Below are 16,417 nucleotides of genomic sequence, written 5' to 3'. Positions count from 1 at the left end.
TTACCAAACAGTACACTGCATGCAATACGTCACTGTCCTCCAGCGGTTCCACTATACACAACATATCGTCTGGTGAGGCCAGTTCCACATTCACACACAGTCATGCGAATTAAGCTTTAACTGGATTGCCTTGTGCAATAGCTGCTCCTCACATCAGATCAACATTTGCGACAACTTCCCCTAGTCGGAATATCTCCTCACCAAGTTCCAAAATACATCTTCAGAAGTCATTTATAGCATGACACTGACCCAGGAAGTCTAACCCTAGGCTCATGTTGTAGACTTTGTTTGCGTGAGACACCACTTCCATACAGTGTCTAAACTTGGTTACCTCCAGATGAAAATTTACCATTATCAATCCCAGTGGCCAGACATCGTTATCCCGTGCCCTTCATATCCTAATAGTTTGTTGATGTAATTATAAAATAGTATGATGTCCACTGTCTGCCAAAAAAGTGAATTACCCAGATGGGGAGGAGGAAACAAAATGGCACTTCACAGGTTGGGAGGGTATGTGTCTTTATTTCAGTGATTACAAAAATCTAGTCGAATTTACAAAGAACTTGGCACTATGAACCCACTTGTCAGTACGATGTTGCACCTCCTCTGATTCAGTTGAGAAAGGTGTTATAAAGTTGTATTCTCTCCTGAGGAAAGTTGGCACATGACTGTTGTAACTAGTCATTGATATCCTGGATACTGGCTGTGGGACAGAGTTTACATCTGAGTGTGTCCTACATATGTTCTATCGAGCACAGATCCGGGCATCTTGCTAGTCATGGGAGCACCTCAAAATAATGCAGGCAGTTTATAGAGACATGTGCCATGTGTGGACGAGGATTCTCTATTGCAAAATGACTCCATGATACTGTCACATGAGAGGTAACAGTTGAGGACACAGGATATCTGTGACGCACTGTTGTGCCATCATATTTCCCTCAGTCACTAGCATCTGTGACCTGAAGTCGTGTTCACTTGCTCCTCACATAATGACAGCAGCAATAACACTGCAGTGCCTCTCCAAAACATTGGAAGAATGGAGCTTCTCCCAAGGTCCCCACCATACTCACCGACTATGGTCATCTGTGGTATTGCAGCATCACAATCCGTGTCTGGAAACAGTTTTGATGCTGTTCATCAGCAGTCTGTGCTTCCCGGTCATGGCACCATTCCAAATGCAAACCATTTGTGGTGAAGTGTTAACAGCAGCTTAAACATGGGACTGTAATTCCCTAGTCCAGCTGCTGCTAATCTCTGGTGCGGGATGATGCAATATGTTGCAGGGAGCCCATTACTTGTTCTCAGATGGCAGGCTAGATGTGCTTGGTGCACAATATGGTGACCCTCCATTGTGGTGGTCAGACATGGTTGACTGGAATTTTGATGATGAGTAAGCCTGCCCTCATGTTCCTACTCAGCCCAACATCAAGCCAGTGTCACTTCTGAATGTCCCACAAATCTGGATATTGCACGATCTGACCAGCCGGCCAAATGGATATCCAGAATGAGGTACCTTTCAAATACTGTCAGGTGCTGATAACATTGTCTCACATGATTACACAGACCTCCATGTCCTCCAAAATGATCACTCAATGTCTGATGCTGTTCACAGCCATTATATGCTGATACCTAGCCAGGCTTGATTGTAACATGGGCAGCAATAATGCATTCTTGTGGCTATTCAGCTGCCACAGAGGATAGCAGTACTAATCGTTTACATACTTGTTGATGGTGTGTGAATGTACAAAGTTACATTGTCATCTAACCATCTCACCTGGGTGCTTCACTTTCCTTGTCAGGCTGTGTAATAGGTTTGTCTTCATTTTTTCTATTTCATAGACTACAGCAAAAGCTTTGTTCATATCAGTGAAATGTGAGTCATGTGATATTGCCTAGTTGTCTGACTTCTATTAAGCAGAAGCATGCACTTCACAATATTACCCCAATTTTACTTCAAGCTGAGGTATCTAAAAGTTATGCATGTTCTGCAAAGTCGTTACTTTTAAAAAAATACAAGGCTCTTTAATGGGCATAAGTCTGTGGGAAAACTACTGAGAAAATTTCAGTTTCCATAAAGAAATGAACACTGCCATTCTTACGTGAAATCACATTGTCATTCAAAATATGTTCTCCCCAAATACACTGATGAGTGAAAACATTATGACCACAGCCTATCACAGCATTGAATGCCATCAGGTAGCATTGTGGGCACGTGATGAGTGGTAAAGAAAGTACATAAATGGAACAGAACTGAATGGGCAATCATTCTAATGACAATATGAACCACAAATTGGGAAATACAGGCGCAAGTGACTTTGATAAAGGGCAGATGGTTATGGCCCAGCATCTGGGAACATGTATCTCTTAAATGGCAGTGCTGGTTGGCTGTCCATGTATTACTGTCATGAGTATCGTGAAACCACGAGCAGGCATTAAGGTGCTGGACTTCCATGCCTAATCACAGAATGTGGAGGTCAAAGGCTGTTTCTGTAATGTAGGTCAGATAGCAATCTGTGGCAGATCTTATCACTTTGTACAAAGCTGGTGCAGGCACAAGTGTTTCAGAGCACACAGTTAAGTGCAAATTATTGAACATGATGCTTCATAGCAGATGACCCCCACATGTTCCCTTGTTGACCCAACAACATTGTCAATTACAGTAGCAATTGCATGGGATCATCAAGATTGAAATGTGGATCACTGGAAACATGTCACCATGTCGGATGAATCACATTTGTTGTTGCACCAGATATGCCATCATTGACACAAATGACTGCTTGAAACTTGTACTGTACCACAGACAGAGACTGATGGGGATAATATTAGTTGTGGTCAACTTTCAGCAGGGCTTGCACACAATCTTTTTTAGTAATCAAAAACACCATGATGGCAATAGGATGTGTGAACATTGTTGCAGACTACCTCCATACCTTCATGCTTGATGACTTCCGCAACAATTATGGTATCTTGCAGTAGGAAAACTTCACAGACTGAATTATTCTACAGTGATTTCAGGAGCATTATAGAGAATTCACATTGAAGTCATGGCCACCAAAATTGGTGATTGGAATACAGTTGAATTACGTTATTGGGGCTAGCTGCCCACTTACAAATGACCAGTCCACAATTTATTAATGGGAATTGTGTGACTTGGGTCATTTTTGTAGACATATGGTGGTACATATATCTTGAAACCTATCAAGGACTTGTTGAATCCATGCGATGCAGAATCTCTGCTGTATTGCACTCTAAATGTGTACCAACATGCTATTAAGCAACTTGGCACAATATTTTCGGTCGTCATTGTATGAAGGTACAATTAGCAGGCACTTTAAGCCCTGCAAATTGGAAATATTTGACCAATTTAGTATTGGAGGGCAGCGTGGAGGGTAAAAATCATAGAGGGAGACCAAGAGATGAATACACTAAGCAGATTCAGAAGGATGTAGGTTGCAGTAGGTACTGGGAGATGAAGAAGCTTGCACAGGATAGAATAGCATGGAGAGCTGCATCAAACCAGTTTCAGGACTGAAGGCCACAACAACAACATAAAGGTTCAGAATCGTTAGTACATGAAGAATTTATAAACTGTAATTACTGTACAGTACCTTAATTTTACATATTTTTCATCCAATACTTGTCACAGTCAGCACTGCAATTCACAATGTAAAATCTGTGAAATAATGTTGTAGTTGTACACTGTACAAAAATACATTTTCTTGACACACAGCTGGCATACTTGATCTATAGCCTAGAAAGAGCATTTGGTTCATTTTGACAGTCATGCTTTTTATTTAATTTATACTATTCATGAGTTGTTTGGGAAAATAATTCACATGATCAAGTATTTTTTTCTTTCTGTGTTGTGACTTCTAGGCTATAGATCAAGTATGCCAGCTGTGTGTCAAGAAAATGTATTTTTGTACAGTGTACAACTACAACATTATTTCACAGATGTCTGCTGTATGCGAGGCCCTTAATCATTGTGGTGTTACAGTACGAGCATATAATTGTAATAGGAGACACAAATATGTAACTGCATCTGAAATCTCTTTCAGTGAGGAATTTAAGAAAGATTTTCGCACTAACAATTTAACTATCATACCTCTGAATCCATCTCATCACACCCCACACTACCATAACCTAATAGATACAATGGCAATGGGGAGTACAGATAAAGCAATTTGTGCCAGTCATACTTCCTCTGTTGGCCTTTCTGCCAATGTTTTAATACTCTTAATCATCCCTATACAGCCCACTGGAGAAAAATCGCATCTTACAACATTCAGAAATTAAAACCTGTCAAGAATGCATGATACCCTTCAAAAGGACTGTTTAGAAATCTCATGATAAGTAAAGATCCAAAGTTAGATTGTAAATTCTGGAAATTCAGATGAAGCCTAATACACTTTATAACAATATTCATTCAAAAGTATAGAGAGCTCCTGATACTTGTACAACCATAGAACTGTCTCCCGTGAAGAATAAACAAGGCACTGCACTTAGAAGAGTCAAGCAAAATCAAACTACTGATTATTATGAAGTATATAGGAAGTTTTAAAACGGAGTGAAGCAAAAAATGTGCAACACCAATATCAGAGAGCCTATTTTGTTGTATACAGCAAGTCAAATCCTGCAACACTGGGATTTTGGGGGGGAGCTGTGCAGATTCAGCATTAGAAAGGCAAAATCTGTTGCTGTATTTTCAGGCATCTTTCCAGATGCTTTTTCTCAACAGCAGCCAGCTTTCAAGCTGCACTAAATTATCGACCATAAAGTAGCACTTTCATGACAGCTGCATTTTCCATAAAACATGTTTCTAAGTGCGCAGTACAGAAAATAATCATGACAATATTTTTTGTAGCAGTAGATAATGATGGTGTGAGCATACATTTGCTCAAAAACATGGTTAATACTATTTTCTAGTCCTTACATACATCTTCAATTTCTCTCTCACTAGTTGCACACATTCCACTGATCCCACTTAATCAGAGCAATGTAATTTGCCATCAGGCAACTACAGGCTGCTCAGAATATTATGTGCAGCATTGAAAGCTTTAGAGTATATTGTTCATAAACAACTGATAGGCTGCTTTAAAACTTACATTAGACATCAATCCAGGCTTGGAAAACATCATAGCCCAGCAGCTGCATTAATCAAATGACTGATGGCACCAAACATACTATAGAGAGGGCTAAGGGAACCATTTTAACAGCGCTTTAATGCAGCAAAGTTTTTGATAGTGTTAATTTAGCTCTATTATTTATGAAAATGAAAAACTGGTTTTCTCAAACAGAATGACATTGTGGTTTGACAGCTACCTCAAAAATAGATATTGACAGGTGGTCTGTGGTTCAGAGAAGTCATCATAGAGACATGTCCTCTCAAAGAGTCCTGAATGTCCAGTCCTTAAGTTTGTTGCTTTTTTCATTGTGCGTTTATAATATTCATGTGTTCTAAATACTTGTAACTACTGCTTACATGTTGACAACAGCCTGTTGTATCAAAGCATGAGCCCTGAGAATATTTCCACTGTCATACCAGGTGTGAATGATGATCTTTGCTCAGCATCATGTTGTTGTTGTTGTGGTCTTCAGTCTAGAGACTAGTTTGATGCAGCTCAGCATCATAGTGTGCACAAAACATGTTTTTTAAACTAAACGCTAAGTTCACCCTCGTATATCACAAGTTGATCGCCAAATATTTTCATGAAAATTTTTTTCATATATTCCATGATGGTATCCATGTACCCTGTCAAGAACAGTGGAAAACCTTGGCATAATCTGGGAAGAGGAATTATACTGGGCAGAACAAACTATTATAGCGCACAGGAAATCTCTCTCTTACGTAAATGTGATCCAAAAGCTCAGAAAAGTGTTTCCACCTAAAGTAAAATGAAAATTAATCCAGTCCTTAATCCAGCTAAATCTATGCTATGAGGTTGTTAGGATGGACTGAACAGTGAAAATTCAGATGACTCAAGCTAGTGTGTAACAATCAGTTGTTTGATCAAGTCAGTTCTTCCTATACCACAAGGGTGGATGTAATGCGCTGTAAGTACCCTCATATTGCAAGAATTGGAAACACAACTCTTTTGGTCCATATTGTATACCAATTAGGTTCCTTTTAGAGTATACTAGTTCCATACTTATCAATCATATACAACTGCTGGTTCAACAAAGGTCTGTCGTTAAAGACTGAAAAGCTGCATTTGCAGTAAAATTTTGGAGCTTTTGCTATATTCAAACATAATGAATTATCCTAAAGAAAACCATCTATTGACACACAGTCAGCATGGATTCCCAAAACAGCATTATTGTGAAATACAACCAGCTCTTTATTCACACTAAATAATGAGTGCTATTCACAAGGGATCTCAAATTGATTCCATATTTCTATGTTTCCAGAAGGCTTTTGACACAGCTCGTGACAGCAACTTTTAATCAGATTGCGTGACTAGATTTCTTGTTTTTCTGTCAGAAAGGTCACAGTTCATAGTAATTGATGGAAAGTCATCAAGTAAACCAGAAGTGATATTTAGTGTTCCCCAAGGAAATTTCATAGGTCCGCTGCTGTTCCTAATCTATACAGATGATTTACAAAACAATCTGAGCAGCTCTCTTAGATCCCGTGCAGAAGATGATGTCATTTACCATCTTGTAAAGTCATCATAAAATCTAAACCATTTACAAAATGATTTAGACAAGATACACGTGTGGTGTAAAAAGTAGCAATTGGCTCTAAATAATAAAAAGTTTGAAGTCAGCCACATGAGTACTAAAAGGAATCTAATAAATGTTATTAGAACATGCAGCAGGTCTACCAAAGGGACTACCTGCACAACACTTCTCCATTCTCTTCTGGAGTAATACTCCATGATGTCGGTTCCTTACCAGATAGTATTGACAGAAGACATCAAAAAGGTTCAAAGAAGATCAGTCCATGAACTAGGGGAGAGAGTGTCATGGATATGATTTGTGAGTTGGGGTGGCAATTATTTAAACAAAGGTGATTTTTCTTGAGGTGAGACCTTTTCACAAAATTTCAATCACAAATTTTCTCTTCCAAATTTGAAAATGTTTTGTTTACACCCATCTACATGAGGGAGAAATGATCATCAAAATAAAATAAGTGAAATCAGAGCTCACACTGAAAGAGTTAAATGGTCATTTTTCCCACACACTCTTCGAGAGGGGAATGGCAGAGAAATAGTCTGAAGGAAGTTTGATGAGCCCTCTGTGATGTTGTTATGGCGTGGAAGAAAAACTGACTCTATACGTAAGATATAGTGTATATACAAGACCTGAAGGCTGTTCTCCCTGTTATTTCTAACACATGTCTTAATCATCAGTCTCAAAAACATATTACTAACCTGTTGAATATATCTTACCCAGAGTCCAAATGTAAGATTGACCTTTATTCAGGATTTCATCAGTCCACACCCTCAGCACAATTTTGCAGCTTTCGAAGAGGAATTTTTGCCTTAGCAAAACTTTCAACAGTTCTTTTTCTGAGATGATTTCTTGTTTTAGCGTTCTTGTATCTTTCTGCCACTGATAAATGTTTCTGTTGAGAACCAGCAGAATTTTTTTCTGCCAATGAACAGAGTGCTTTTCTAATTTAAAGGTGTTTCTTAATACACTACGTGATCAAAAGTATCCACACACACCCAAAAAAATATGTTTTTCATATTAGGTGCATTGTGCTGCCACCTACTGCCACGTACTCCATATCAGTGACCTTAGTAGTCATTAGACATCATGAGAGAGCGGAATGGGGTGCTCCGTGGAACTCATGGACTTCGAACATGGTCAGGTGATTGGGTATAACTTGTGTCATACGTCTGTACGCGAGATTTCCACACTACTAAACATCCCTAGGTCCACTGTTTCTGATGTGATAGTAAAGTGTAAATGTGAAGGGACATGTACCGAACAAAAGCATACAGACTGACCTCATTTGTTGACTGACAGAGTCCGCCGACAGTTGAAGAGGGTCATAATGTGTAATAGGCAAACATCTATCCAGACCATCACACAGTAATTCCAAACTGCATCAAGATCCACTGCAAGTACTATTACAGTTAGGCAGGAGGTGAGAAAACTTGGATTTGATGGTCGAGCGGCTGCTCATAAGCGACACATCACACTGGTAAATGCCAAATGACACCTCACTTGGTGTAAGGAGCATAAACATTGGACGATCGAACAGTGGAAAAGTGTTGTGGGAGTGACGAATCACAGTACACAATGTAGCAATCCAATGGCAGGGTGTGGGTATGGTGAGTGCCTGGTGAACATCATCTGCCAGCGTGTGTAGTGCCAACTGTAAAATTTGGAGGCAATGGTGTTATGGTGTAGTGTTTCTCAAGGAGGGGGCTTGCACCCCTTGTTGTTTTGCATGGCACTATCACAACACAGGCCTACATTGATGTTTTAAGCACCTTCGTGCTACCTACTTTTGAAGAGCAATTTTGGGATTGCAATTGCATCTTTGAACACGATCAAGCACCTGTTCATAATGCACGGCCTGAAGCAGAGTGGTTACACGAAAATAACATCTCCGTAATGGACTGGCCTGCACAGAGTCCTGAACTGAATCCTATAGAACATCTTTGGGATGTTTTGGAATGCCAACTTCATGCCAGGCCTCACCAACTGACATCGATACCTGTCCTCAGTGCAGCACTCCATGAAGAATAAGGTGCCATTCCCCAAGAAACCTTGCATCACCTGATTGAATGTATGCCTGCAAGAGTGCAAGCTGTCATCAAGGCTAAGGATTGGCCAACACCATATTAAATTCCAGCATTACTGATGGAGATGCCACAAACTTGTAAGTAATTTTCAGCCAGGTGTCTGGATACTTTTGACCACATTGTGTATAATCTGTCATTTCTTCCTAAATTCGACAAATCTGTTTCCACCAAATTCAACAACTAGACAATCTGCACAACATTATTTTCAAATCTGTATCTATAAACTTTGACTAGCATATTGTTAAGCCCTTTCATGTGTGTTCACAGCTATATGAATAATACTAGACAAAACCATACATAAATTGAAACTGTGTGTGTTTTATTGTTCCTCAATTCTAGATGGTGTTGTAAAGATTTTTCAACTGCTCAGCAGTTTATGTACCACCAGAGCATAGCATATGAATGCAAGTGTACAGTGACTTGTTAATGCATAGGTATGCTCTTCATTTTTCACATGCCTTATTACTGGCATTCTCTTTCCAAATTGAGCTTCACTAATGCTGATAACTGAAAATTCATTGAAATTTTGCATTGGAGCATACAATCTATTGTGGAAAATACTTACACTACTGGACATTAAAATTGCTAACCACGAAGATGACATGCTATAGACACGAAATTTAACCGACAGGAAGAAAATGCTGTGATATGCAAATGATTAGCTTTTCAGAGCATTCACACAAGGTTGGCGCCAGTGGTAACACCTACAACGTGCTGGCATGAGGAAAGTTTCCAACTGATTTCTCATACACAAACAGCAGTTGACCGGCATTGCCTGGTGAAACGTTGTTGTGATGCCTCATGTAAGGAGGAGAAATGCGTACCATCACGTTTCCGACTTTGATAAAGGTCGGATTGTAGCCTATCGCGATTGCGGTTTATCGTATCTCGACATTGCTGCTCGCGTTGGTCGAGATCCAATTACTGTTAGCAGAATATGGAATCGGTGGGTTCAGGAGGGTAATACGGAATGCTGTGCTGGATCCCAATGGCCTCATATCACTAGAAGTTGGGATGAAGGCATCTTATCCGCATGGCTGTAACGGATCGTGCAGCCACGTCTTGATCCCTCAGTCAACAGATGAGGACGTTTGCAAGACAACAACCATCTGCATGAACAGTTCGATGATGTTTGCAGCAACATGCACTATAAGCTCGGAGGCCACAACTGCAGTTACCCTTGCCGCTGCATCACAGACAGGAGCACCTGCGATGGTGTACTCAACGATGAACCTGGGTGCACGAATGGCAAAACGTCATTTTTTCAGATGAATCCAGGTTCTGTTGACAGCATCTTGATGGTCACATCCATGTTTGGCGACATCGTGCACATTGGAAGCGTGTATTCATCATCGCCATGCTAGCGTGTCACCAGGCATGATGGTATGGGGTGCCGTTGGTTACACGTCTTGGTCACCTCTTGTTCGCATTGACGGCACTTTGAACAGTGGACGTTACATTTCAGATGTGTTACGACCCTTGTTCATTCGATCTCTGCGAAACCCTACATTTCAGCAGGATAATGCACGACCGCATGTTGCAGGTCCTGTACGGGCCTTTCTGGATACAGAAAATATTCGACTGCTGCCCTGGCCAGCACATTTTCCAGATCTCTCACCAATTGAAAACATCTGGTCGATGGTGGCCGAGCTACTGGCTCATCACGATACGCCAGTCACTACCCTTGATGAACTGTGGTATCGTGTTGCAGCTGCATGGGCAGCTGTACCTGTACACGCCATCCAAGCTCTGTTTGACTCAATGACCAGGCGTATCAAAGCCGTTATTACGGCCAGAGGTGGTTGTTCTGGGTACTGATTTCTCGGGATCTATGCACCCAAATTGCGTGAAAATGTAATCACATGTCAGTTGTAGTATAATATATTTGTTCAATGAATACCTGTTTATCATCTGCATTTCTTCTCGGTGTAGCAATTTTAATGGCCAGTAGTGTATTTATTCACAATTACCTTGGTTGCACTGGGTAGACTTAAAATAGTTTACCTGCTTTGCATCTTGTGAATTGCCATCACATACTGGAATGATGAAATGCAAAACTACTAATGAATATTAAAAATTAAGAAGGTAAAGATAAAGAGAAAACTAAAAATATACATAGTATCTTGTTACAAAAGTTTAAAATGTCAAACAGTCAGCTAATACCCATTTTGGTCACTTGACATCAACTGCCTCACATACTCTTGCAATAAATAATGATTACATTATAGTTCTTAAACATGTATTTTTTTTATAATTGTACTTCCTGCGCTTGTAAGCTAAGCAAGCTGGTGTGCCATTTACAAACATAATCATTCCATTTCATAAGATTGGTAGGTGAGCAGGCACAGCATTGTTGTCAGGTGCTTAAAGTGTGTGTTAGCTGACTGTTTGACATATATCTTTTGTGGCAAGACACTGGGTATACATTTATTTTTCTCTTTATCTTGCAAGTGTTTAATTTTTTATATTTAGTGGTACCTTGCATTTTGTTTTGTCTGTATTTGTTAGTTCTTTTGATAATGAGTTATAAGAGTCATATCTGGTAAACAGTTAAACCCCATCCTATGAAATCAAGACAGTTTATTTTGAATAAAAAAGAACTGAAAATTGCTTTATCATGTCAAATAAATGTGCAGGAAATAAAGCAATCTACAACTCTCACTGTTAAAATAGTCACCATAATACATCAAATCTTTTAATGTGTGACCCACTTCATTATTATTCTAGAAACAAAGGTATTGTTGAAAAATTGCTCCTGGCACATTAAAGATGTTGGTTAGAGAAATGTAATAACCCTGAAGATGCTATAGCCCACTTCATATTTTGAACTGTTTGCTACTGAAAATCTGGCTTTTAGTGATACGAAGTTTTTATATGATAGGACAAAATCATTATCTATTGCATCACAATAAGCATTGAGGATGTAGTCTCTAGAGATATGGATAGTCAGTCTGCTCACAAACAGATGAAATCTCTTATCACAGATGTTTCATGCAAAACATTTGCAGTCCATATAGCAAAATGAAAAATATGAAAAATTAGTGACTCTTATCCTGTAAATGTGTTTTGGGTGTGTCTTTAATCTCTGAGGAGAGAACTCTGCTTATGAACAAAGATAAGAGACTAAATTCACAAATGTATATTATTAGAAGAAAGATATTAAATATAAACATTCAACTAAGAGAACAAAAAATCTGAAAATTGGTGACATGTGTGTTGTTTCTAAAGCATTGCACATTATTATTTCAGCTGGACAGTAAAGAAGCAGATGGTGACAAAGAAGATGAGTTAGATTTCTACACTGAGGCACCATTACCAGGATAGAAAAAAAAGTCTCATCTTCTGCACCGCATGTACATTTCCCATTATTTTGTAGCTGCAGGAAAGAGCTACATCTGTAACTGTAATGTGTCATGCAGAATCTAGATGGACATAAAATTAAAAGCAATAATCATTTGACTCATTTATGAGAGGTGATGTGTTCTTCTGAACAAACAGCATTTAAACAGTTCCATAAAGTTGGCTCTCTGAAAACCAAAACTTTGAAAAGTGTGTGTGATCTTCTCTTTCCAAGTGCCTTGTAAAAAAAAAAAAGATTTCTAAAAAAATTTTCCTGTATGTATGTAATTAATTGATAATGTAACAGTTAAGCAGCTATGATAATTTCTTTAAAATGAGTCTTTCATCTACTAGCTCTCTTTCTTATTGGTAAAACAAATGAGCTATTATTACTTTACCTTATGTGTACATTCATTGTCCTCAGTAGAATACTGCAAGAGACATAAAAGGAAATAAATATATATTGTCTACAATATGAGAATGTGCATACAGCTATTTTGCAAGAAAAGTGTTATAGAAAGCTGTTTGCCTCTATCTGGCTTTCATATAGTATAAAAATTTTATTGCTTGAGAATCATTTTCTGCCGACTTTCAAGCAGTCTGACATTATTTATGGAATAATTAAACATTCCATTTTGTCATCTAAAATGATTCAATTATGTTTTCTCTACGAGGCAACAATTTTATTTACATCAGCTGTCCATTACTATCAGTACCTGTCCTTTTTCATGATAGTGTATTTAAGGTTTATGTTTGTGGAAATCAATGTAGTTGGTGTTAAGATAGTACAATGACTCTTCCCACATTGATTATATTGTAGTTAATAATGTTGAAGATGAGTACTATGTCATTCACTGTGAAGCATCCTTATATGTATATATGTGATCACATGTACTTTTGTGTTTTGTGTGTGTGTGTGTGTGTGTGTGTGGAGAGAGAAAGAGAGAGAGAGGCATGAGTTAGCGCACAATAATGCAAACGACGTGAAATGAAAGTGAGAAATTAAGGAGGTATGGAGGAGAGATATAGATTATTAACTTATCTTATTGTCTTGGATATTGTGTGAAAGTTGTGAAATAACATAATAAATATATTTTTAGAAATTTACACAGATGTATTGCTTAAACACCAATTGTAATGGACATGGTGCTACTTCTTTCAAGTTCTTCCGGCCTCTAATTAGTTTTGTGGTTACTGATACTGACTTAATGGCCTGTGGCACTAACATGATGATATTTCTTTTATGATGTGTTTAGTTTCATTGAATGGTTCACATATGATACTATCCAGCAAAACTTTAGTATTAGTATCTCTGAGGAAATTATACATGCTGTATACAAATAAACCTTATCATGACTCTTGTTTACAAGCACTCCAAGTCCAAGTAACCAGTAAGCTACATTTGCAGCATCAGACAAATGTGAATAACCTTGAACAATCTGTTTTTATTTTCAGTATGATACTGATTTCCATAATTTCACTTCACTACAACTGAAGGAGTGATGTGTATGAAGTAATCTCCCATCATTTCTTATTTATGATGTTAACCTTCTTCCATTGTAAACAATGTACAGTTATGTACAGATTTATACGAGAGTTAAAAGAATCATTGTGAAGTACCTGCAATATAAAACTGGTGCTCTGCTAGGGACTTATGCTAATTAACTTGAGTGAACAGAAAAATGCTGAGAAACAAAACAAAATTTGAGTGGGGAAAAATAATAAATGTTGATAAATATAAGCTACTTAAGTGAATAAAAAAATGAAGAAAATATAACACGATATGTTTCATAAGCTATTGTTGAAATCCATTACTTCAGCTGGAAAAATGGTATGTGTGACTTACTATATCAATTTGAGTAGGTAGTACTCACATCATGCTGCCACTACAGTAAATGTCTGTAATTGGTAAAGCATTCAGCAAAGTGGAAGGAATTTGTAAAGCACTAAATATCTGTAGGGACCACATGAAGAATATATATGTTGAGTTAAGTAGTTCATTTGAATAGAAAGTCATATAGACTGAAATGTTTTGCACTGTAACAGTCATTTCTTTCAAAATAATTAACTGTATAATTCTTATCGATCTTCAACACACTGTCTATCTGGAATTTAGGACTATTTATTGTACTTGTACACTCACTGGTAAAGAATGTGATATAGTGGTAATACTTAGCTCCATAAATAACTCAGTAATTGACAAAGACTGTTTCTCTACAGTGTTTTTTGCTTTATCTCAAGCAGTAATTTTAAATTTTTATGTAGGACATTAGAATATAATTGCAACTATTAATTTTCCCCTCACTATCTCAAGGGATACTCTTAGGAATCTACCTGAGCTTCATGACTTTGTCTAAGATAATGTTACATTATTCCATTAAATTTATTTAAATAACTGGTTTCATTAACAGATTGTTACTGTGCTTAAAAGAGCAGATGTGTAGAATATGAACTTTATGAAAATTTGCCATTATACAGTGGAGCAATTTTGGCAGATTAAGTAGTTCCAGCCTGTCTTGAGATGTAATCAGCTGCTCATCTGTGATTAAAGAACTACTTTCTTCTGTCTACTGAAATTTATGAATTTTAGATTTGTGGACTGCCAAGCTTTCAAAATGTCTGATTTGTGGTTACCCTTAATCAGATGACTTTCTTATAGCCATATTTTATATGGAAGAGTAATATATTTTTAAAACATTCATCTTAAACATGGGATGTTATCCTGGATATATTTTTTGTATTTCTTTCATGTGAATCATGGTTTTGGGTGACAACCTAAATAACCATGTCACAAAACATTCTGTGATAGAAAATGTACGTAGTGCTAACATACAGTATTAAACATTGTATTTATTCACATAAAAATATGAATCATGGAAAGTAATCATTAAGAAAAAGGCTTCTTTATGATTACTTACACTGAAAGAGTTATTGTAGCAGCAGATCTGATATTTTCTGTTATCTCAGAATGGTGAAAGTCTTATCATGTATCTTTTTCCTAAATTAATTGTAACACTTAAAACTACTCATGTATCCCATGAGATAAAATGTATACAACATACATTATTTGGAACATATTCAAAATAAATACCTGGAAGTCTTCTTGTTATTTTATTGTTATGATGTTAAACGTGTCAATAATTCAAGAGAACTCTATCCACGCTTGGATACTGGAGTGTGCGTACATAAATGTGTTAATCATAAATGAAGTAGGAACTCATGCATTTACTCACAAATAATACAATTAATTTTGCCATAGATACTAAAAAAAATGCATTAACTGCCATGCTGTCTTCCAATTCCTAACGTGTGTTATGCATATTCACACACTTTAAGGACTAAAATGGGTATTCACCTGGTTATTTCCAAATTGCAGTTATGTTAATTGAAATAACTCTCATATTAAATAAAAAATGTCAAAGTCACAAGTAAAACAGATCCATTATACGTTTCGCCTCTTCTCTTAAATTCCAGCAGTCTAAAATAAAAATTTGTCTTGAAAGCCCTCCTAGAAATTTATCACAGAATGTAAACTATAGCAGAAATATGTGCAAGCCCATTCATACTCTGAGTAAAATCAAAATTTATGAAATAATATTCCTTTTTTATTTGTATGAAAAATAATGATTTCAAAAAACTTGAAGCATTGTTTCAAACATGCATTCCTTTCTTTTTATTTGATGTTTTATTGCAAAATTTGCTCCATACAACCATCAACTATTTATTGTTGTGCAATAAAAACTGCTTTTATTTCTCTGAGGAGCATCCTCTTCCATGCTCTAGCCTCTCAATAGTACTCTGTTGATTGCCACTTCTACTCAGCCTGGCTCCTTAATTTTAATAACAAACATTGGTACAATATTAATTTTGTTTCATTAGAATTGTTGCTTTCAATACAATACAACTTCCTTTCTCCTTTAAAGAGTTGCTCAAAATTTAAGCATTTTATGTGACACTACTGCACCTTTAAATATGAATAACCTAGGCTGAATATTGATGTACTGAAAACAAAAGGGAAAGGAACAGATTCTTCTTTAAAAAAAGTAAACTTGATAATGTTTTGTTAAAAGTACTGAGGGATAGTTGGAAAGGAGGGGCCACCCACTCACACACTAAGTTTACAGTGACTCACTTTTTATTAGATAGCTTCCTCACAACAGATGGATCCTTCTCAGCCTGGAGTATGAGTAAACTATCCATCCTACCAGCCTTTATGAATATATACCTCTTTGCTTCCAGAGGAAGGAACTACCAGTTCTGGAATATAGGTATTTTTTTTCTACTCTTTAAGTGTTTATGTTGGTAAGTTTTTGGACTTT

The 16,417-nt window shown here is 37.3% G+C and overlaps 1 protein-coding gene across 2 annotated transcripts in view; it reads left to right on the top strand.

Annotated features, from left to right (window-relative positions):
- LOC126259317 (band 3 anion transport protein) overlaps positions 1-13,205 on the top strand; it is a 782,039-nt gene extending 768,834 nt beyond the window's left edge. For both annotated transcript variants that reach the window (XM_049955995.1, XM_049955996.1), the window contains exon 25: positions 12,009-13,205. In XM_049955995.1, the coding sequence (XP_049811952.1) occupies positions 12,009-12,083 (75 nt within the window). In that variant the 3' untranslated portion in view covers positions 12,084-13,205. The remainder of the gene's footprint in view (positions 1-12,008) is intronic.
- Positions 13,206-16,417: the final 3,212 nt, after the last annotated feature.

This window comes from Schistocerca nitens, chromosome 5, assembly GCF_023898315.1.
Source record: "Schistocerca nitens isolate TAMUIC-IGC-003100 chromosome 5, iqSchNite1.1, whole genome shotgun sequence".
Lineage (NCBI taxonomy): Eukaryota > Metazoa > Arthropoda > Insecta > Orthoptera > Acrididae > Schistocerca > Schistocerca nitens.
This window is presented reverse-complemented; position numbering and strand designations above follow the sequence as displayed.